This window comes from Trachypithecus francoisi, unplaced genomic scaffold, assembly GCF_009764315.1.
Source record: "Trachypithecus francoisi isolate TF-2019V2 unplaced genomic scaffold, Tfra_2.0 Lachesis_group1, whole genome shotgun sequence".
Classification (NCBI taxonomy): Eukaryota; Metazoa; Chordata; class Mammalia; order Primates; family Cercopithecidae; genus Trachypithecus; species Trachypithecus francoisi.
In genome coordinates this window covers 41,565,845-41,589,727 of record NW_022681454.1, presented here as the reverse complement: position 1 = coordinate 41,589,727, position 23,883 = coordinate 41,565,845, and the positions used below count along the sequence as shown (strand labels likewise).

At 40.4% G+C, this 23,883-nt stretch overlaps 1 protein-coding gene across 22 annotated transcripts in view; it reads right to left on the bottom strand.

Moving 5' to 3' along the window:
- LIMCH1 (LIM and calponin homology domains 1) overlaps positions 1 to 23,883 on the bottom strand; it is a 342,237-nt gene that overhangs the window by 17,043 nt on the left and 301,311 nt on the right. For 9 of the 22 annotated variants that reach the window (XM_033214078.1, XM_033214080.1, XM_033214083.1 and 6 more), the window contains 8 exons: positions 22,142 to 22,232; positions 20,653 to 20,816; positions 17,693 to 17,798; positions 12,414 to 12,454; positions 7,517 to 7,597; positions 3,579 to 3,671; positions 2,594 to 2,698; positions 1,182 to 1,309 (listed from right to left, as the gene is read on the bottom strand). In XM_033214078.1, the coding sequence (XP_033069969.1) occupies positions 1,182 to 1,309; positions 2,594 to 2,698; positions 3,579 to 3,671; positions 7,517 to 7,597; positions 12,414 to 12,454; positions 17,693 to 17,798; positions 20,653 to 20,816; positions 22,142 to 22,232 (809 nt within the window). Of the gene's footprint in view, positions 1 to 1,181; positions 1,310 to 2,593; positions 2,699 to 3,578; positions 3,672 to 7,516; positions 7,601 to 12,413; positions 12,455 to 13,194; positions 13,270 to 17,692; positions 17,799 to 20,652; positions 20,817 to 22,141; positions 22,233 to 23,883 lie in introns of all 22 variants that reach the window. The other 13 variants (XM_033214074.1, XM_033214076.1, XM_033214081.1 and 10 more) reach the window with 3 other exon arrangements.

Sequence of the window (23,883 nt, the reverse complement as noted above, 5' to 3'; positions counted from 1 at the left end):
CAGAGAGCTCTGCTCCCAGCCAACCTTTCAAGTTGGCCAGTCTTTGAAAACGACACTTAGCCTTTCTTGCCTCAGATCCCTCTGGGATGCTGTGTGTGTGTGTACGTGCATGCACTCTTGCCAATACCTATCTGGTATCTCGCAGCCCAGAGGAAAACATCTTTCTCATGAACAACGTGTTGGTTGCAGAGCACTGCCAGCTTCTTGGGCTTTCTGTAGGTCCCTTCTAGGTAAGGGATGGGGTGGGGTGGCATCAATAAACCCATTACAACCCACAGCCACAAACAGAGTCTGCTCCAGTCTGAGCTAGTTTTGAGTGCTCCAGGGGTCTCTAGCTGTCCTTTTCTGATCTCCCATGGAACACAATAGAGCATGGATGGGGTGACTACCCATAATCAATTGACTAGTTGGTTATCCTTTATATTATCACCAGAATAAACATGGTTTCTTACAGCTCAGGGGATAATAAGGGCCAAGTTCAGGTCCACAGTGAAACCACAGTGGTGGGACGCCAGTTTCTCATTTCAATTTCTATCACTCCGGACACATTCATCATTTCAAGTGAGTAATACTTAGGTTTGGGGCTTTGAATCAGCTTTTGAAGACTGATACCGTCCCCTTTATTTAAAAAAGAGTTTGCCTTTTTAAAAGTAAGGCTATTTAGGCCAGGCACGGTGGCTCACACCTGTAATCCCAGTACTTTGGGAGGCGGAGGCAGGTGGATCACCTGAGGTCAGGAGTTCAAGACCAGCCTGACCAACATGGCGAAACCCCATGTCTACCAAAAATACAAAAATTAGCTGGTCGTGGTGGCACGTGCGTATAGTCCCAGCTACTTGGGAGGCTGAGGCAGGAGACTCACTTGAACCTGGGAGGTGGCAACTGCAGTGAGCCAAGATCGTACCATGGCACTCCAGCCTAAGAGAGAGTGAGACTCCATTTCAAGAAAAAAAAAAAAGAAAAAAGAAAAAAGAGAAGGCTATTTATATTCAAGAGCATAAGGACACTGATTTTAGACCTATTACAAAATATGTCCAAGCAATATGTAATGTATTACTGGAACATTCATTTCGAAGCTGAATATAATTTGCATCAGCAAAGAGTACCCTTCCTGGGCATGCACGAGTAGAGCCCAGCTTTGTCCATTTTCATGGACAGCCTGGGATGGCATGGGCTCATACCTGCCCTTCTCCTCCAGTCGATCACTTTCCCTAGTCTTCAGCAATAAGTCACTGTCATCTCCCTGGAATGATTTCTTCCATCTTCTGTCTTGTTTTTCATCTTGACAGTTTCCCAGATCTATCTTATTCTAAGGAGAAAAACAATGAAAATCTTAAGTATACATTTTAAATACACTGTATAACCCTTATCTCTGGCCAGGGATATCTGAAGTATTTTTCAATCATGTTGCCTATAATTTAAAAAACAGTTGTCCAAATTAACTGAATAGCCACTGATTTCCAACTACTTCGAATAAATGTATAATCTGAATCTCTTTCAAAAGTTATTACAAAAGGGAATTGATTAGAAAACCTCTCTTTCAAAATAAAACAGTCATAGGACTACTCATTTCAGGACAAATGGTTTTCTGGTATCCACAGGTTATTTTCCTTTATGTGGACTATGGACTATCCAGGTATTGATATAACTTCTGCCTATCCTTCCATCTTCTATGACCTTATTTGGGGAATGTGGAGGCAGACCAGACTTTATAGGCTCTCTCTGGCCTTCAAAGACAACATGTAAATTTCTTGTGAATTTTTGTTTGTTTGTTTTTAGTGCTGTCCTACATAAGTTCATTTTATTTATTTATTTAGGTTTTTTAATTTGTTTTGTTTTTAAGTTTTGGGGTACATGTGCAGGATGTGCAGGTTCGTTACATATAGATAAACAGGTGCCATGGTGGTTTTGCTGCACCCATCACCTAGGTGTTAAGCCCAGCATCTATTAGCTAGTTTTTAAAAATTATTATTATTTCCTTTAGAGATAGGGTCTTGTTCTCTCTCCCAGGCTGGAGTACAGTGGTGCAATGGCAAGATCATGTTCACTGCAGCCTTTACCTCCTGGGCTTAAGGGATCCTTCTGCCTCAGCCTCCCAGGCAGCTAGGACTACAGGTCTTGTGGAATGTGGGGCATTAGAAGCGATTTTCATGGACGCTGGTGGAGAACATATTACTGACATCTCTGCTGCTGCCAAACAATCGAAAGGAATGTATAGTATGGCAGAGGGGAATAAATGTCTATTGAATGAATGAATGATCTGGCAACTGGGCTGTGAGAAGGATATTCCAGAACATGACTTCACTAATTGAGATCTTGCCAGCCAGGTGTGGAGAGACTTTGGCTTCCAGCCTACTGGGATAGATCTGGCTGGGGTAATGACTTTACTGCTCCGCAGGAAATGACTCGAGTTTGGCAGCAGCAGTGATGGAATAATGGGGCACAATGGCCACATAGTTGCTGACGTGATTCTAGGGGAATAGCTAGTCTTGGATTTAAACTATTGAATCTGTTGGGTAACCTTGGTCTTGGGGTTTTGTACTTCTATTTAGGTTTCTTTATTTCACAAATTGCTTTTAATCTGTGGTCTCACCATTGTCCCATTGCCTTCAGTCACGGAGGAAGAGGTAGACAGCTGGTCAGCGGAACTTGAAGAAACAGTAAATGGAACCACAGTGTCTTCAATTATCTTACGCTCCTAAGGGGAAGGACAGAAATCGATGAAAGGGGGGAAAATAAAAATCATATTTGTTAAAAGAAAAATGTCATTAAGGCACTTTAGAAAAAAATCAGAATATGTTCAAACAAGCAGGGCATTTTAAAAAGTCTTATTTTCCAAAAGCATGCAAATCATATAACACTCTCCATGGGTAATAATTTAGAAATTAACATTTAATTTTTAAAAACAAAGACTCTGCAAATTAATTGGTTAGAGTGATACAAGAAGCCTAATTAGAGATGCTATTTTCTGATATATGGATCTGATTATGATATAGGGATCTGATTATGCACAAAAAGTATTGTTGAATATAAAATTCACAATATTAATCATGAACAAACTTTAGATAATATACATAAAATGCAGCCTCCTTTAAGTTATCTAATGTGTTCTGGCTTATTCATTTAAAAAACAAAATGAACCTAAACCAAATTCTCTTCTCCTCCAAATCTCTTTAGTGCTCTATAGTAAACGCATTCATTCAGCCTCAATATCAAAATTATCCTCATAGAATTAATTCACTATTACCAAACAACAAACACACAAATGAATGGAACTGATTATTTCATGTCACCTCTCCAAGATCAATCAAGAATCTGACTCACTGATTAGAGAACAGATGTAATTGTATCGTCTCCCTTGACTGACTCAACACGCCCTTACCATGAACTGTATTTGCGGGGAATTTTGATCTTTCAGAACCTAAATGACATGACTGTTTTAAAGAGGTTGATGGGATTCTGCTGTCAGTAAAGAGTCAGACACAGCCACACGCATCTGCATGCCACAGACACAGAGAGTGTTGCTAGACTGAGGAATTGGGACGACAAAGTCAAATTCCTTCTTGGGAATTTCCTACCTCCTCATAGTATCTGCGTTCTTCCTCTTCCACCTCCTTTTGGGCCTTTTCCCACTCTTCTTTCAGCTTGTCCTGCTCCTTCTGGTATCTCTCCTGTTATGGAATTTCCATAGATTGTTCTGAACTGATTGCATACATCATCGGGAATTTTCCCCCCTAAACCACCATGCACAATATGTTGCAAGATTATCTTCTTCTTGTAAGGATTCTGAATCTAATTGATTCATGCAATAAAAAGGGAATACAGTTTTGTGGCACTCAAACATTTTGGGAACATAAAAATCCAATGGACAGCAGTATTTTCTACTGCTCATGTTTTGCTTACAGAAAGAGAAAAGACAGAAAGGTGGAAAACCTCTAAAATCTTCCTTCACTTGGGTATTGTCCCAGGTGTGCTAAATCATTAGTTTGGTTTTATTGGGCCCTTTAGAGATGAGTTTTGCCATTCCACTAATAGAAATGCATTGCTGTGAGAAGAGTGTGATAAAAGATGAAAAACCGGCCGGGCGCGGTGGCTCAAGCCTGTAATCCCAGCACTTTGGGAGGCCGAGACGGGCGGATCACGAGGTCAGGAGATCGAGACCATTCTGGCAAACACGGTGAAACCCCGTCTCTACTAAAAAATACAAAAAACTAGCTGGGCGAGGTGGCGGGCGCCTGTAGTCCCAGCTACTCGGGAGGCTGAGGCAGGAGAATGGCGTAAACCCGGGAGGCGGAGCTTGCAGTGAGCTGAGATCCGGCCACTGCACTCCAGCCCGGGCGACAGAGCGAGACTCCGTCTCAAAAAAAAAAAAAAAAAAAAGATGAAAAACCTTGAAGATTTATAAGACAGACAGTACAGAAAGGTCCACTGTGGACAAGATGATAATTAGCTGAGTAGCTGAATCACTCTTTGCTTGTGACTATTCTACCAAAATAGAGTCTTCCTAGCTTTAAGTAACTCCTGAATTAAGAGTAGTTTTTGGCCGGGCACAGTGACTCAAGCCTGTAATCCCAGCACTTTGGGAGGCCGAGGTGGGCGGATCACAAGGTCAGGAGATCGAGACCATCCTGGCTAACATGGTGAAACCCCGTCTCTACTAAAAATACAAAAAATTAGCCGGCGAGGTGGCGGGCGCCTGTAGTCCCAGCTACTCGGGAGGCTGAGGCAGGAGAATGGCGTGAACCCGGGAGGCGGAGCTTGCAGTGAGCTGAGATCTGGCCAGTACACTCCAGCTTGGGTGACATAGCGAGACTCCGTCTCAAAAAAAAAAAAAAAAGATTAGTTTTTAACCAGTCCATTAGATTACTTCTTCAGAACTGCCATTTTTGTTTTTCAGAAATAATGCAGCACAAGTCACCATTTCTGGGGGGAAAAAAGAACATACTATGAATAAAAATGGGGTTCAAAATGTGACTGGAGTCCCTGATGGCTGATTAGAAGAAATTAATAAATGGGGATTAAAATTAATGCATAAAATGAGAAGTGACACTCCTGATGCCTTGGGAATGGCATCCTGACATGACAGACAAAGAAACCACTGATGCATGGTGCACACACTCAAATATTTTAGGCTGACTGTTGTCAATCCTCTCTTTGGGGCTGAAACAAGTCTGCTTCTGTCTTCATGGGGAAGCCGCTGAGATTTCCTGCAGGCATCACCTGTTTTGTCGGTATCTTAGGAGCAGAAGGACTTTCTTGGCATTCTCTGGAGCATGGTGTTCTTATTAACTCTAACAAAATCACTTTTGATCAACCCATGGCATGCTCTTTATCTCCAGGTAAAAATGTGTTATGAAAACCAAATATTGTAAAGTTTTAGAGAAGGACCTCAGGGGCTTTTTAGAATAGAGGAAAGAGACTTAAAACTACACAAAAGCTGAAAACCAGTAAAGCTTCTTAGGCTTCTTGGTTTTAGGAGCTTACATCATGTGTTCCCCTCACCAAGAGGATGAACTGATTATGCAGAGAGGCAAGAGAGTGAAAGATGCAGTATTACACACACACACACACACACACACACACACACACACACACAGAATCTGTCTCTCTCTCTCTCACGCCCTCCCCTACAAACACCCTGGCCCACAACCCACGATGCCATACCAGGCAACAAGTTAGAAACACAGGAGCAATAGAAAGGCCTGGTGCCTGCGTCTGTTACCAGGGGTCACCCCTTGGTGTGTAATAGAGCACCACAGTGGCGAGCACATTTGCCTGACTTCACTGTGTGGAAATCTGACTCTTGGCTGTTCATCATTTGGCTAGGGAATGAGGACCTAACTCTCCCGAGACAAGCAGATGGTTGGGGTGCACTGAGGTCTCACAATGGACCTCAAATTCCAGCAGCCCCAAGACTTTGATCAATCAGGTTCCTACTAACAGTTTGGTATTGAAGGCTTAACCTTCTGCAAGTTCCAAAATGCCAAATTTAGGCAGAACCAAAACCATACTACCATCTACTACTGCTATATAAATCACCATCCACCATCTCACCCCTGGGAATTCAGTCAAAAGGATTAGAACAAAAAAAAAAAAAAAAAAAGGAAAAGAAAAGAAAAAAAAAGTAAAATAAACTTGCATTAAGCATTGCTTTCTACAAGCAGCAGAAAGTCACCAAAACTAATGAGATTTAACATTATTTTCCTTTACTTATTTATTTTTTATTTTTTGTAAAATCAGTACTAGTGGGAATGTAGTGGAAGGAGCATGAGTTTTAAAGTCATCCAGACTTGGATTTGAATCTGGTCTTGACACCTGTTAGCTGTGTAACCTTGGGCAATTAACTTAACTTCGGTGAGCTTTACTTTCTTCAGTTGCAAACAAGGCATACTTTGAAGTGTTGTTTGAGGATAAATGAAGTAAAAATGTCAAGCACTAACCACAGTTCCTGGCACATCCCAGGTAACCAAAATGGGTTAGTTCTTTAGGTTGCTAGATTACCTTTCGAAGCCCTGTTAATCCATAAAACTGGCACGAAGTAGGAGTATAACGAACTTACTACCAGAATTTTTCTAGAATTGATAATCAGCAGCTTTTACTCAAAGGTAGAGCAACATTTCTTTTTCTTTTTTTGCGTGTTTTTGAGACGGATTTTCGCTCTTGTCATCCAGGCTGGAGTGCAATGGCGCGATCTCGACTCACTGCAACCTCTGCCTCACGGGTTCAAGTGATTCTCCTGTTTCAGCCTCCCTAGCTGGGATTACAGGCATATGCCACCATGCCTGGCTAATTTTGTATTTTTAGTAGAGACGGGCTCCATGTTGGTCAGGCTGGTTCTTTTTTTTTGAGACAGTCTCACTCTGTTGTCTAGGCTGGAATGCAGTGGTGCGATCTCAGTTCACTGCAACCTCTCCCTTCTGGGTTCAAGCAATTCTCCTGTCTCAGTCTCCTGAGCAGCAGGAATTACAGGTGTGCACCACCACGCCTGGCTAATTTTTGTATTTTTGTAGAGATGGGGTTTCGCCATGTTGCCAGGCTGGTCTCAAACTCCTGACTTCAGGTGATGCACTCACTCCCAAAGTGCTGGGATTACAGTCGTGAGCCACCACACCTGGCCCTCAAAGGTAGAGCAAACATTTCTATTTAAGAAACTAGACTGAGGCTAAATTTTATTTCACGTGTATGCTAGCAGAGGGCTTTTAGATAATTAATTTCCCCTGCTACTTGGACCAGAAATTGATTGGCAACTGAGGAGGTGATGAATGGGTAGACTGGCCCTTAACCATATTTGGAGGAGTTTTTGGTTCAGTGTTAATATGAATGGTTTTTCATCATGTTTATTATTGTCTTTGGCAGGAAGAATGAGACACAGGGTACTCCATTACATGGACACAAAATGTGGAATCCATGTGGATTCCATTCCACATTTCCTGTATTAGAAGTCTACTTAATGCAGTGGAAAGTAAAGTAAGAGAAAAAAAAGAAAAAAGAAGAAAAGCAGCAAACCCAGTCCTACCTGGAGCAAACGTTCCTGTTCCTGTTGCCATTTTTCCTGTCGCCTGCGCTCCTCTTCTGGGTCCCATGCCCAGAACTTAAACTGCTTAGAAAAATAAAAGCATGATCAGAATGGAGCTATGTCCTCAAGGGACAGGCCAGGTCAAGAGAGGACAATTGGCCTCTGGCCTGGCACCCAGATTGACACACAGAAGCAGAAGGCTTCACATATCTAAACATCCTCTTTGGTGGCAGAAACCATTTTTTAATCTTAGTCCCTCTTTGGTTTACTTCCAAGATGCTGGTATGATTCTGTGAATCTTTTTGGAGCTAATGAAAACACAAAGTAATTAGCCACTGGCATTGGAAGGCTTTGCTTCATTTCTCTTAGAAGTGATTTCTCTTAAACGCATTCATGCTTCTGAGCTTAAGGTGCTCATTCTGCATATTGATCGTGGGTCCAAGCAAACAAGACCGGTTATTTTAGCAGAAATGCATTTTGTAAGAAGTAGTGTTTGCCACACTATAAAACTAATCTTTTATACTGCAGTTGCTTTTCCATACCACTTTTCCCTACAGGGATAACTCACCAATGCTCACCAGTAACACCTAAGATCCAGGCAAACAGATCACTTGCCCTGGGGCCCACATGACACAAACGCTCAAGCTCAAAGACTTATTTCCTCTTTGTATTAATAAAAGGTTTTTGCAAGTTTCGGAAACAAGTAAATAATGGGGAATAACAGAGAAAAATCCATGAACCAATGCAGGTGTCCAGGCCACAGAATATGAGACTGGGAGGGTGCAGGTCGCGGGAGGGAGGAGGGAAATCAGTCAGCCCCCGGGAAACCAGGAAAAGAGGGGTTGCTGTGTTTAAGGTCGGCTGCCCCAGTCACCCAGAGTCGGTGCCCAGGCAGACCAGGTTCCTCAGTAACTGTGCTCCTCCCTTCCCTTTGTTCTGAAGGGGTAGGACAGGGAGGCAACTGCCTGGGAATCTTGGCAAGGGTGGGGAAGTTGTTGGGGGATGGGAAACAGGGTTGGTGTGGGGAGGGGTGCAGGCAGAATCTGTGTACCCTGGTAGCCTGGGAAGATGAACAGGGACAGTCCTGTCCAAGGCTTTGATAGATCCAGTTAGTGCCCAGGGTACCTGGGCCAGCCCACCCCCCGCTCTGCCTCACCCCCAACAGATTCACATTACCATTCAGGTGCATGCAGGTGGGCTGGCCCAGGGAAATATCTTCAAGCAGAGAATACATGCCAGGCCATGGGTGATGCTTGATTTATAACTTCATAAATATTTAGAACTTTAATATATTTGGACAAATGAAACATGTTCCTCATTTTGTACTCTTGCTACCGTGCTTCCTGCAATTGATTGCGATGGCCACGATGCTCACAGAATAGTCAAACACAAGTGGGCCAATAAGCTAGAGATACTAGCTTCCTGCTTCCCGCTTGCCACTCCTGAGTTTCACACTGCACATCAGCGTATTACAGGCTCTGGTAAGTTATGCAGGGGGAAAATCATTTAATTGTGTATACAGATGGTCCCCAACTTAGGATAGTTTAACTTAACAATTTTTCAAGTTTATGATGGTGCAAAAGCAATATGCAGTCGGTAGAAACTGTACTTCAAATACCCAATCATTCTGTTTTTCACTTTTAGGTTGGTATTCAATATATTTCGTGAGATATTCAACACTTTATCATAAAATAGACTTTGTGTGAGAGGATTTTGCCCAACTGCAGGCTAACATAAATGTTTTGAGCACATTTAAGGTAGGCTAGGCTGAGCTTATAATGTTCAGTAGGTTAGGCGTATCAAATGCAGTTCTGACTTTAAGTATTTTCAACTTACGATGTCTTTATTGGGATGTAACCCCATTCTTAAGTTGAAGAGCATCCGTAAACTAAAATTTCCCAGACTCCCTTGGATGACCATAAATGTTATCCAAATGCGGTTACACCAGATGAGAAATTCTATTGGAATTTAATGGCATTGGAAGTTGGTTCCACTTGTCATTGTCCTAGAACTTCGAGGTGGTTTAAACATTCAGAAGCTCTTCCAGGGGCATGGCCCCTCTTTGTCTTTTGAGGGAAAAGGGGATGTTTATGTGAATAAAGCCACAGAAAGACCACTGAGGAAAGTTCAATAGTAGGAAAATAAGAGAAACAATTAGGAATTATTTAATTTCTAAATTTCACTAGGCGGTGCTCTCAGGAATGTCAAGTAAGGAGTGGGCAGATAGGAGGAGGAAGTGTGCGGCAGGGGGATTGAGTACAGAAAATACAGAATATGTGTTAAAAGGCAAGAGAGGAAAGCAGTGGGTATGTTAAGAGGAGGACAAAGGGGAAGAAACCAGCATGATAAACAAGAGAGAATGAAACAATGATCTTGCTCCTTCTTTTGCAGATTATTTCCTGGGCACTGACTGTGGGCCAGGGCAGGGGCATCAGCTGGCCAAGTGGCCCAGCCTCATGGGGCTTATACCTGAATGCGTGTGGCGTGGAAGAGTGACCAATATATACGTATGACCAGAAGATAGTGTGATAACTATCATAAGAGATGTAAAAAGTGCTAGAGGAAGTCAGAATGGACAGCATTTAACCCACTTGGTCCTACAATTTACCTGTTTACAAGTCCATATCTTCCTCTGGCCTAGGGATTTCTCAGGAGGCAGAAAGGGCCCCTCATCCTCCTATCTATCCCAAGACCTTATATTTTTAGGCCCTCAACAAACGTTTGTTGAATAAATGAATGGAATCCCTTCACGCTGGGTAATGCATCTCCTACCGTCAGAGTCCCTTCTTTTCACAGCCCTGAGGGCCTTGGGTACTCCAAGTCTGACCAAAAATAGCCAGAGTCTATGGAGGCCAGCATAATCTAATGCTTATCTCCTCTTGAAGCTTTACTTATTTCAAGTTCCTTTTATTTTCTATTCTATGATGAGCCATTTACTATCAAAAGCACATGAAATTTTCAGAGGATTTACTTAAGTAGGCCAGTGATTTGTCTTTCTTATTCTATTTTCCATAAACAAGAAATGAGAATGTGTTTCTTTGGAATGCCATTCCTCTCCACCCCTCCCCAGGGGGCATGAACAACTGACATCTTTGTTCCAAATGCAATTTAAAATGGAAAACTTCAGATCTGTGCCATGGATGCCAGCTCTGGGATCGTTCTGGGGTTCCCATCCATCATCAATGAACTCAGCTTCCCAGGAAACTCAGGATTCCCAGTATTGGCTTGGGAGTGAGCCTCCACAGATAGTCCCTAGTTTTGTAATGTGGGTTATGCAACAAGTGATGGATCCCTTCTCTGTTCTGCAGAGATACTTAGGAATCCCTAAGTGAGACAATTTGCCTATAGGTAAGAATTGATATTGACTATGGTGGGCCTCTTGGTTTGGCTATTGGGAGTAGCGGAAGGATTCATTTACATATCAGCCACTGTGCTAGGGGCTTCTGAATAATTATTTCAATTAAGGCTCATAACAACTTCAAAAGAAAAGTACTGTCAGCTTATCGTACAGTTAAGGAAGATGAGGTTCAGAGAAGTTATATAACACCTTCAGGGCTACACAGCTAGATCCAGAATCAAAGGTACAGTAGTGATTATGTGGCTGAGCTGGGGTTGCTCATGGGCAATGCCACAGTTGGTTGTGCCACAGAGAAAGTCTCCAAATCTAATGGAAATTCCAGAGGACGAATAAGGAGGACAGGCCTGAGATTAGAAACACCAGTTCAGATGCCATGCAGCAGCAAGGAATGTCCACAGCACCTTCTGTCTTATTTTAATTAATGAATGCTTTTTTATATCATTAAAATACAAAATGGAAAGCAACATTGTAGTTAATATTGGTCAAATACTGATTATGAGAAGGGGTACATAATCTGATTATGAGAAGGGGTACAGAAATGAGAGCTTGGGTCTCTTGGAGAGTTCAGGCAGGTCCTATCTGCCAACAACATACTATGTTCAAGTATTATCCTCATATTAAAAAATGAGGTGCATTTTTAAAAATGTGTCTATAGAAATTGTCAGTTTTAATACTAATTCCTTCTATTCTATTCTATTCTATGAGATGGAGTCTCACTCTGTTGCCCAGGCTGCACTGCAGTGGTGTGATCTTGGCTCACTGCAACTCTTCCTCCTGGGTTGAAGCAATTCTCCTGCCTCAGCCTCTTGAGTAGCTGGGATTACAGGTGCCCGCCAGCATGCCCAACTATTTTTTGTATTTTCAGTAGAGACAGGGTTTCACCATGTTGGCCAGGTTGGTCTTGAACTCCTGACCTCAAGTGATACACCTACCTCGGTCTCCCAAAGTGCTGGGATTACAGGTGTGAGCCACTATGCCCAGCCTGTTACATTCATTTTAATTGCCTCTTAGATTTTGCTTTCTTGTCACTTATTTCCAAGCACAGTAACAATTCCATATAATGATAATCCATGTCTTTATAATTTACCCAATGGTGTTATATATGACTTTTAATTATTCTTCTAAAAATCAATTGTTTGGGTCTCAATTAGAGTCGAATGCCTTTTTTTTTTTTTTTTTGAGATGAAGTTTCGCTCGGTCGCCCAGACTGGAGTCCAGTCGTGATCTCGGGTCACTGCAACCTCTGCCTCCTGGGTTCAAGCAATTCTCCTGCCTGGGCCTCCCAAGTAGCTGGGATTACAGGTGTGCACCACCACACCTGGCTAATTTTTGTATTTTTAGTAGAGATGGTGTTTCACCATGTCCGTCAGCCTGATCTTGAACGCCTGACCTCGTGATCTGCCCGCCTAACCCTCCCAAAGTGTTGGGATTACAGGCCTGAGCCACTGCACCCGGTCTGAATACTCTTTAAGCCAATCAAATGTTATAAATTAAAATCACACTAACTCATAATCTTATTCCTTAAAATGAGTGACTTACAGGTGTTGTAACAGGTGACTTTTCACTGCTTGGAGAATCCACTGCGCAGAAAAAAAAAAGAAAGAAAAAAGATACGAATGTGAGTATCTTCTAATTGTCTTTGTTTTTGACCTATCAGTTGAGTGTAGTTCCTACATCAGCTTTAAACCAATTTTTTTGTGTGTGTGTCTTTGTGTTTGTGTTTGGTAAGCCAAGAACATCAGAAAATCATAATAAAGCAGACAGCCCCTGTAGCAGGTTGTACCCATCACCAAAGGAAGTTAAAACCACTATCAAATGATTGATCACATCCATTAACACCAGGTACCAGACTACAGGAAGCAAAACCTGTTCCTATTAGTACTGGTTCTTAGTGCACCTTGCATTCTGGCTTGACTAAGTAGTTCCCTCACTGGCATGGAGAAGTACCATACAAAGAGAGGCCAGATGTCACCCAGGAAGCAAACACAGTGACACAGTTAACAAGAGAACCATGATCAGTTTCCAGTAAATGCTTTTAATCTTTTTTGTTTTTAAAGGCAGGGGACTATCAAGAAAATGACAAATATTATTATTTCTCTGAATTCTTGAAATCAACATAAAAGTTGTGTGATTCTCTCCCCCAACCCACAATTTTAGCATAACTGGTAGTAATACCAAAGAACTAGCTCTTTGCTAACTGTGCATAAGAAATAATTTTTTTCCCCAGAAATCAGAAATGAAGACAAGTGCCAGACAACATTGATTGCCCCAACATGGATTTTTGCACAGAAGAAATACAGCTACCCAGTATGCAGTTTACCTGACTGGGAGAAAAACTGGGATCGTCGCCAAGAGTTCTGAACTCTAAGCGGAACACTGGCAGTGCCAGGTGACTCTAGATCAGATGGCAGAACAGAACAAACAGAAAACCATGAAAACTAGGGTGAGAACTGAATAGAACCATGCTCTCAAATACGAAAAGGGGTTTGGCTATAGTCAATACCAGAACTGAGAGTCAGTAAATCTACAGTACAAAATGTCTTAATAATACACAGATAAAACCTGAAGACATGGACAAAATCAACAGGACTGGGACAGTTTATGCTATTGTTTGTCCTCTTTGGTGTTAGGTGAAATTTCATAGGGTCACACTTAATGGTGATAGTGTTAAAATGTTAAATCTCAAAATGATAGGATGACATACTATGCAAGAACAAAAATGTACAATTTGTATTGCTTTTTGGAGAACACTAGAAAAGTATAAAGGGCAGCAAAGATGGGTGGTTTAATTACTATTTCATATACATTACACTTCATACGTTTTTTGTATATATAAATAAAGGTTGTGTATATGCCTGTCTGTGGTGATTCATGGCAAGGATTTGCATCCTTAAACTCTGCTGTTCTCACCATTTTCAAGCCCCCCCCAAAAAATCAGTTTTTAATGTGCACATATTTCACTGAAACATCAGTTTGAGATATCTTTCTGCTGCTGAGAGGCAGTTAAGAAAATTTGTCACTTTCAAATGTATTTTATGAATGTTTTCAGGGCATTTAAAGACTGAATGAATGGGTATGTGTGTAAGGAAAACGTGTGGAACATCATTAGGGTCGACCAGCAGATCTTCAGTGACCTGTACGACCAGTCTATGAATGGATGACTTTATAGAAATGGGGAAGAGACCGCTTTCTGGATGAGAAAGTATTAGGTGTGGCTCCAGGATACCTGATCCTAACTCTAGAGTTCCACTGGACTTGATGCTTGACTTCAGATCAGTCCCTTAAATGGGTGCTGGGCAGAGACCTATGCCTCCCCTATTTCCCCATCCCGATTGAAGACAAATCATGTATTTTAAGGTTACATTTATTAGATGTCTTTGGCTTCTTGAAAGATGGAAACTTTATAAACTTCAAGCAATTATTACTGTTATTTTCATATCAATCAATGGTATTTTTGGTGCACAATTTAAATAAATACTTGAAGCCACTGGTTTTCAGAGTGTGGTGAGATGTGCAGCTTGAGCATCACCTGGGAACCTGTAAGAAACGCAAATCCTCTGGCCCCAGCCTAGACCTACTGAATGAGACACTGTGAGAGTGGGCTCCAAGCCCTACAGGGACCCTGGCACACACCAGTGTTTGAGAACTGCAGTGGAAAACCAGATCTCCACAACATGAACACTCTTATTTTAAAGAAAGGATTCAAGAGTAGTTTATTCCTGCCTGATGTCTTGCTCTATTCTTTTACTCCTCCTGCTGCTATTCTACGATTGCTAGATTACATTATGAATGCTTATTCTGGGCCAGGTATTGAGCTAAACACTTTTTATGGATTCTCCCATTTGGTATTTCTAATATCCCTATGAGGTTATTACTGGTATTATTTCTAGTTTACAGGTGCTGATTAGAGATTAGGGAAAATCTGATGGGTACAGTCACACAGCTAAGAACTACACACATGAAAATCTGAACCCAGGCATTCTGTCTCCAGAGCATGCAGCTGTAATTATAGTTTCCATGAACTGGGTAAAAGTATTGATATGGTTTGGCTATATCCCCTCCCAAATCTTGAATCGTAGCTGCCAAAATTCCCACGTGTCATGGGAGGGACCTGGTGGGAGGTAATTGAATCATGAGGGCAGGTCTTTCTTGTGCTATTCTCGTGATAGTGAATAAGTCTCATGAGATCTGATGGTTTTATAAAGGGGAGTTTCCCTGCACAAGCTCTCTCTTTGCTGGCCGCCATGTAAGACGTCCCATTGCTCTTCCTTCATCTTCCACCATGATTGTGGGGCCTCTCTAGCCATGTGGAATTGTATGTCCATGAAGCCTCTTTCCTTTGTAAATTACCCAGTCTCAGGTATGTTTTTATCAGCAGCATGAAAACAAACTAATACAAGTATACAACTGGTGTACTCCAAATATAATTCTATCTTAAAGAATAAATTTCGAAATGTTTCAGTACTCTACTAAATTTTATTTTTTAATCATTCAACTTGGGTAAAGAATGAAGCGAAGTTTCTCAATTCAGCAGCACATTTTACAAAATCAAAATGCCTCACAATAAGTAATGGAATGTGTGCATTTGTAAGAAAACAAAACGTGGCTTTAAAATGGCTTAAAATATTTATTCCCTCTCTATACCACTTATCTACACAATTACAAAGTACTAGAAATAGGGCAGAATTAAAATTGGTCCAAATATGGCCATTTGCTGGCCCAGTTGTGATACTTCATTTTTGTCAATTCCCTTCAGGAAAGTAGGACTGACAAATTTAAGACAAATGCTTTGAAAACAGTATTGAACTTGTTTCCACATTATGCACCTAGTAACCATCAGTACATGTACCAGTTAATTATTCCCCAGAGTTCCCTATTATGTAGATAAAGCCCAACTTATCTGCCAAACATCAATAATAGCTAACAGAAGCCAACTCAGATTCTGCCAGTGGCTGAAATAGCTGCCCACCCTTAAAAAGAAAAGTAAAAATAAGCTAAATCTACAAAATCCACTGGGGAAAGTCTATTAAAAAAGAAAAACAAGAAACCCTACAGTTCTTGCCTCCTGAACTCTGGCTGTTTTTTAAAAAAAAATGTTTAGGCTGGGTGCGGTGGCTCACACCTGTAATCCCAGCACTTTGGGAGGCTAAGGTGGGCGGATCATGAAGTCAGGAGATGAGACTATCCTGGCTAACACGGTGAAACCCCATTTCTACTAAAAATACAAAAAATTAGTCGGGTGGTGTGGCAGGTGCCTGTAGTCCCAGCTACTCGGGAGGCTGAGGCAGGAGAATGGCGTAAACCAGGGAGGTGGAGCTTGCAGTGAGCCTAAATCGTGCCACTGCACTCCAGCCTGGGCAACAGAGCAAGACTCTCTCAAGAAAGGGAAGGGGAGGGGAGGGGAGGGGGAAAGAAAAGAAAGAAAGAAAGAAAAAGGAAATGAAAAAGAAAAGAAAAGAAAAAGAAAAAGACAGAAAGAAAGAAAGTAAGAAAGTAAGCTTAAATTTAAATTTTTTTTGGGTAGTAACAAAGTCTTGCTGTGTTGCCCAGGCTGGTCTCAAACTCCTGGCCTCAAGTGCTCCTGCCTTGGCCTCCCAAAGTGTTGGGATTACAGGTGTGAGCCACTGCATCTGGCCCGTTTCCACATCTAGAGAGAGATCTCACAGCAGTAAAACTCAGTGGTCTAGTTGTTTTGAAGAATAGTCCCTCTGGGTTGTGAATTCTCAGAACCCATCCTCCACTGTTCACATCCCTCAGGGCCCTTTCTGGTGGTCATGGGCACCTGGGATTCCCCCTAGGATAAAGGGATTCAAATTGGGTTCTTAAAGAATAAAGGGGTAAATTCACAACCCTAAATATAGTCTACACAGTACTTGGGGAATTTTCAGTGGTCAGTGCCATTTTAAGACTTTCTTATAAGGCCCTAAATGCCTATGTTTTTAGAGGCAACCCCTTCCCACATCAAAACACATTAAAATACATCCTCAGTATGCATGTGTTAAACATTTTTAAATCCTCAGTATTATGTATGTGTGTTACACATACACACATATGTTTCTCATATATATATATATATATATATACATACACACACACACACACATAGCTACAAATAATTTTTGGCAAGATTAAAATGTTTGTCTAGAACCTGTTTAACCTATGATGGTGAATGATTTCTCAATAATCATCATGCACCCAGGAATTATTATGGAGTAAAAAAATGGCTTTTTCTCAAAATTATTGTCAAATTAAATGGTGATGACTAGAATTAACAGTGAAATAGACATAATATTAAACTTTTTATTAAATATATTAATTTCTCATTTTATGACTATCTTTATATTTTAGAGATAATAATTTTTTTTTTTTTTGAGACAGAGTCTCACTCTGTCACCCAGGCTGGAGTGCAGTGACATGATCTCGGCTCACTGCAACCTCTGCCTTCTGGGTTCAAGCGATTCTCCTGCCTCAGCCTCCTGAGTAGCTGGGACTAAAGGCATGTGCCACCACGTCCGGTTAATTTTGATAATACCAAAATTTTAAAGCTCTAACAATTGTATAGGCTCCATTGTGCCTATAGTGCCTGGTTGACCAAATGGCCTTGGCAGCTAGGGTTCCTGGTCTGCTAAAATAGAGAATCCAGCCCCAGCTTTCCATTCTTAAGTTATAAATTCAGCCATCACAGACTCTGGCAAACACGCTGGCTAAAGGAATATCAACACAAAGGACGTAATCTTCTTTTAAATTAAGTAATAGTTTACTACAGATGGGCTCAGCAGAACATGTAGACCTAAAATAAAACGTGTCCTTCTCTTTACCTTGAGAATTGAGATTTGGCAAATGTAGTTGGTTGGTTTCCGGCATTTTGTCCAGAAATGGAAATGTCAGCGTTGCTTCTGGTTCTGGAGATTTTGGCTTTACCACCTGGACAATGGACAACAGGCATAAACATTACAATAACTGTCCATTAATAAACACACAGGTGACATAAAATTTAAGGATCCATGGTTATAACAGAAGTCAAACAGTTCAAACATTTAACATTTCACTTTAACTTTAAACATTTAATTTTTTGTTTCTTTCCTAAAACGCTTTCATCCTTCTCTACATTAATAGAAAGTCAATTTTTTAGATAAGTCAGACAAGAGCATAAAAATGTAATGATCACTTTTCTCCAAACCAGAAGACAATATTCCATCTTTGGAATTATACATCACTCTCTCTTATTTTCTTATTGAACAATCACAAATTCTCTTCACAGTACCACACAAAACTGAGTCTGTAATGTCAGGAAATTAGATGTTCCACATAAGATAATTAAAACAAATCTTACTCCATAAGTGCTAAACATTCAAGTAATATTATTTTTCAATAGACATTATTCTAAAGACATTACATAACCATCCACAAATTTATGCAAAGCATATTAAAGACAGTATACTTTGCCTGTTGACAAAGAAGCATTATTATCAATAACCACTGTCGAACAGTGCCTTAGTATCTGATGCCCTTACGGATTTCTTGAGGCATGTTAGACTACTTGTCACTACTTGTAAATCGTTGCAAAATTACAGACTTTAAAAATTCTTATGTTTGTTTTGTAAAATAGATTTTTCTTGTTATTGCTACTTAATTTTGTTTCTCCCTAATCTGAATGACCTTTAGTAGAAGCACCCTTCTGATTTGTTGCTTCTAATCAGCTGATTGCTGAAAGACCAGATTACCAAACTTATTAAAACAAAAATGTCTAAAATAAGCATTGGTTGACACTGTGCGTAGGTCTGAATGAAGAGCGTGGCTGTATAAGTTTATGTTTTTTGAGCTGCTCGCAGGACCTATTCTGATTCACTCTTTGGGTAGTGGCTTTGTTCCTGATAGATCAATGACCTCAGGGTGAGTGAGACCACAGAGCACTTGTTTCATTACACGTTGATCCCTAATTTGGTCCTCAGAATAATTTATGTTAGAATTTATCCTCTGAAGGATTTATTTTTCTTTATGAATAATATATTCAACTCTAAGAGAATCTTGAAGAAAACTAATCACTTAATTCTGCATTATAGAGGTCAACCAGGTGTCCAAATAAATGTTGGTGCTACACAGCAAATGATAAGGTCTAGCCTTCCCGAAGCGGACAACTCACCAATCATTAGCCTCAGAGCATTTCCTCATAGTGGAGGCTGGCAAAAACATGTTTCAGTAATGCCTGATTGTAAATGAAACAGTTAAGGGTCATCAGCAATGATCAAAGTGACCGCTATGTAAAAAGGTCAGCCTGTAAGCATGGGTGCTTTGTTGTAATCCTGCGTATTTTATTTTATGCTTAAAAAACATTCTGAGAATAATGTTTACCAGATGACCAAAAGGCAAAGTGCACAAAAACACACACACAAACAAACTGAAGAACTGAAAACAATTTTTTTCCATAGTTGGGCGGGTGTGACTCCGGTGATCCACGGATGGACTCCAAGATGAAGTTGCACAGATGAGGTTGGCAATGACTACCTTTTACTGAGGGTATTCATTCTGTTCAAGTTAAATGTTTTTTACTTGCAATCATACAGATTTTTCCTTTCAGTTTAGATTTAAGTGGCAAAAGCAAGCAAATTTGGAAGGATAATAAATAATGGTTACTAGTCCAAAATAATGTGAAACCTGCAAAAGTGGGAACTTCTGCCTGCCTCCCAACATTTCGCCCCCAGTTTGGTTCCCCTTTCCAGACCTGTAGACCATTCTTTAATTATCTATAAAAATGAAGAATAGCCACTTTGGGAGTGTCGCCTAGGTTAGAGTGCAGTGGTACAATCATGGCTCACAGCAGCCTTGACCTCCTGGGCTAAGTGATCCTCCCACCTAAGCCTCCAGAGTAGCTGGAACTACAGGCGCTCACCACCGTGCCTGGCTAATGTTTTTTTTGTGGAGATGAAGACTTTCTGGGTTGCCCAGCCTGCTCTTGAACTCCTGGGCTCAAGTGATCCTCCTGCCCCAGCCTCTCAAAATACTGAGATTACAGCTGTGAGCCACCACGCCCAGCTAGCTTGGTACTTTTTAAATTCTCAAGAGTAATCAAGGTTGAGAACAACTGCTGTAACTCATGAATATTTTTAGACTCTGTACCTGAAAACAAATCAAACTAATGTGTATGAGATCAGACTCTAAACAAGGAAGAAACTTTAATAAAAACAAGACTTTAAAACCTGTTATATCAGAATAATAATTTTCTAGGTTCCTTGTTATCCAAATCCAGTGGCATCGGAATTACCATTGCTAACAAATAGGTGATTATTGGAGAGAGACTAGCCAGTAAGCTGACGAGTTAAAAAGCAAATAAGCAAACACACACAGCAAACTAAAACCTAACTGCAAGGCTTTAAAACTTATATTACACCTTTCTACAAAGAACAGCCTGGCCAACATGGTGAAACGCTGTCTCTACTAAAAATATAAAAATTAGCCAGGTGTGGTGGTGGACGCCTATAGTCCCAGCTACTCGGGAGCCTGAGGTAGGAGAATCACTTGAACCCGGGAGGGAGAAGTTGCAGGGAGGCACAAGTTGCAGTGAGCAGAGATCGCGCCACTGCACTCCAGCCTGGGCCACAAAAGCAAAACTCCATCTCACAAGAAAAGAAAAAGAAAAACTACACATTAAAGATAGGAAAAAAAGATGAGGGGAGGAAATAAATCTTCATTATTCAGAACTGCCACAGCAACAGCTAGCTGTAATATGGGGCCATGTTAACTTGTGGGTTTAACTGCTTTCCTCCACTCTGCACTTCACCTTTTGTGACAGCACCAACTCCACCTTTCCACTCATTTCATTTTCTGGTTTCTTCTGGTCTTTTTCTTCTGGCACATCGTTCTTCAGCTGGGGGCTGGAGGGAAATTCCACAAAGGCCACAGTCGGGCTGCATCGAGTCACAGTTGTTGTAAAATGCTGTGGTTCTGCAATGGAGTTGCATCCAGAAACAGAGAAGGAAAAGAAAATCAAACAACTCTAGGGCCATTCACTCTGCAATGCCATGGATATGACATTGCCATGATACAGACATTCAGTCCATATCCCGTCCTGGCAATATAAGCTGGATGACAGTGTGTTGAGAGGTATGAAAGAGCCTAAGATGCTGGAATTCCCAAAGCTCTTTCATGGTATTGAACAACAAGCAATATAAAACATGTCCTATAACCACACTATGAAGAACTTAAGTTTTTAGTAAGGGTCATGGTTTACATCTGAATAACACTACACGGAACAGAAAGCTGACATGAAATATATAATGATTATGACAGCTGGGCTGGTTGAGAGAACATCTACAGGTAGTTTCTATCCCAGTGAATGAGCAGCAACCTGATGTTTTCTTTTTCTGTATTTCAATACTCCATTTTAACATCAGAATTTCTTAATTGAAATATGTTATGGATTGTGGGGTATATGTATTATTGCAATGAAAATAAAGTGTTCTCTGATACTTAAAGAAGAATTAGGTTCACTTTAGAAGGGGTGAGAAAGTCACTACCTAAGGGGGCATATCAAAACGTGAAGGCACAATCTAGTTTGAAACAGTATATGCTGTTATTTTAAGTGATATTTAATTTATTTTAAAATGTCACTTAAAAATAATTTGGTAATTAACAAATTATTTTTCTCAAGTGGTAAACACTTGAGAAAGGCCTTATAAAAGTAATAATTTGGTATTGGAAGAGGATGAGAGGTTTTATGGTTTATCAAAAGAAGAAATGTGTTAAACATATTGATAAGGCTGCAAAAAATACTGAGGAACAAGACTTTCGGGAACAGGGGTCTCCTTGCTAAAACAATGAATACAGTATATTATACTCACTGTCCAGATTCATGGCACTATTTTATTCTTTTTAAACTATATGTGAGCATTATCATTTCAGCATCTATTTTTATGTTTTTGATCTCTCGCTTATCTGTTGCTGTTACTGTGTGTCAAAATCTTACCCTCAATTTTTAGCATAATTTATATAGGAGAACACAATATTCTTCATGATTATAGAGATAAATATTTAAGAAACAAAATAAAACTGGGTAGCTTTAAGAAAAGCCATGGGCTCATATTTTCAGAGCAACATTAACCATATGGGCAGAACTTCCCCAGGAAGCCTCTAGGTGGCAGCACAACCACATCACTCCTAGAGTCTAATTACTACCTTTCTGTGGCTCAGTAGGAAAATTCTTGGCTATTTCCATTACATCTTAAGAGTTATCATGATTTGCCTTAAAACTAGTCTCTTACGACACAAACCTGATGAGGCAAGTTCTATATTCCCTTTTCTTGGTTTTCCACCATCATTCTCGTCCTCTTGACTATTTGGTTCCATTTTCTCAGTGGTTGCCTGAAAAAGAGATTTTTTCCCCCTTGAATAAATTATTCCTTTAAAGGTTCTAAAAATTAGTTTTTAAGCAGCAATTTTTAGGCCAACAAAGTGGTTTGCTCATATAAATTCCCTCTTCTACTTCCCAGGCAGCTTCATGGTGACAGCCTGGGCTGGCTGGAGGGAGACATTCTACGGAGAACAGGACACTCATGTGGTTCACTATCTCCCCAAACCTCCTATGACTGCCTCGGATGTACATCCCACATTTTCCTTTCTTTCACCACCAAAAGCTCAAAATCATGGATATCCCCCACTTGTTCCTAAACACCTTTCAAGCTGGCTTAGGGTCATAACACCAGTGAAGTCTTTTTGACTTTTGTGGCCCGTCTTGGCATAGTTACCTGTGGCCCTTAGCACTGTGGATTTTAGTCTAAAGTTCTCATCCTTCCTGGGCTCCCAGTGAATCCCTATTACTGGAGTTCTAATTCATTCTCTCCTTTTCCCTCTCCTCCCCACTCTCAGCCTACTCTTCTCTCATTGGTTCTTTTTCCTTTTCATCAAAATATGGGTCATTCCGAAAGATTTCAACTGGACCCTGGTTTCCTCTACCTGTGCTGAATTACCCTCAAATATATAAATTATTCCCATGGATTCACCATTACATTCTCTGTGTATAACTCATATTTTCATCTCCAGCTGTGAGAGTCCATCAGAGCTTTGGTTTCACCTCTAGGGTCAATGGCCTTCTCCTCCAAATTTGACAATTTCTGTTTATAGCAGCAGTCCTTCCCATCACATAAACTTTGAAGTGATCTTTGACTCATATCCCATGAATAGTCATCCTTTGCCAACTCCTACTAAGTTTTGAACATACTAGTGCTCATACCCATCACTTCCTTTCTGTTTCTATGGCTGGGAATCCAGGTTTGCCTTTCCTCCTTGTTCTCCACTAAGAAGTCTCTGTGATTTGGACCTCACTGTCTAATCCACTTGGCACATCACTGTCATGTTCATCTCCATGGCACCTCCAGTTATTACTCTAATGCTTGTGTTCCTCTCTCTCAGTAGTACCTCAACTGTGTCAGTTTTATGTTTGATGGAATTTATAATAATAAAAATAATTGGAACAACTTAAATACCCAATAATTGGGGAACGATTGAATGAATTACTGCATGTCCATAAAGGCAATATAATCATGAAAAAAAGATGTTGAATAATAGTTAATGATATGTGAAAATACTGTCCAATGATAGGAAATGTAAACTGTATATATAGTTTGATGTTTACATGTATAAGATTATATACATGCCTATACATAAACATATAGGAAAAAAAGATAGCAAATATCAAAATGTTAATTGTAATTATTTTTAATGTGCTTAAATTTTGGGCGACTTTTCCTTCTCTTTACATGTATTTTACATATTCCAAAATGTTCTATAATGACTATGTATTATTTCTGTAATTGGAAAACAAAATCAATGTAATTTTACATTGTCTTTCACTGGGAGCCAATTGACTCTAGAACAAAGTCCAAAATTATCCTGCTATTACAATATTTGCTTAGTAAAAATAAATAAAATGTTAAATTAAATACTAGCTAGATTATATTTTGACAATTAAAGAGAGCAAGTTAATGACTACTGCATTTTTTGGTAGAAGTTTCTT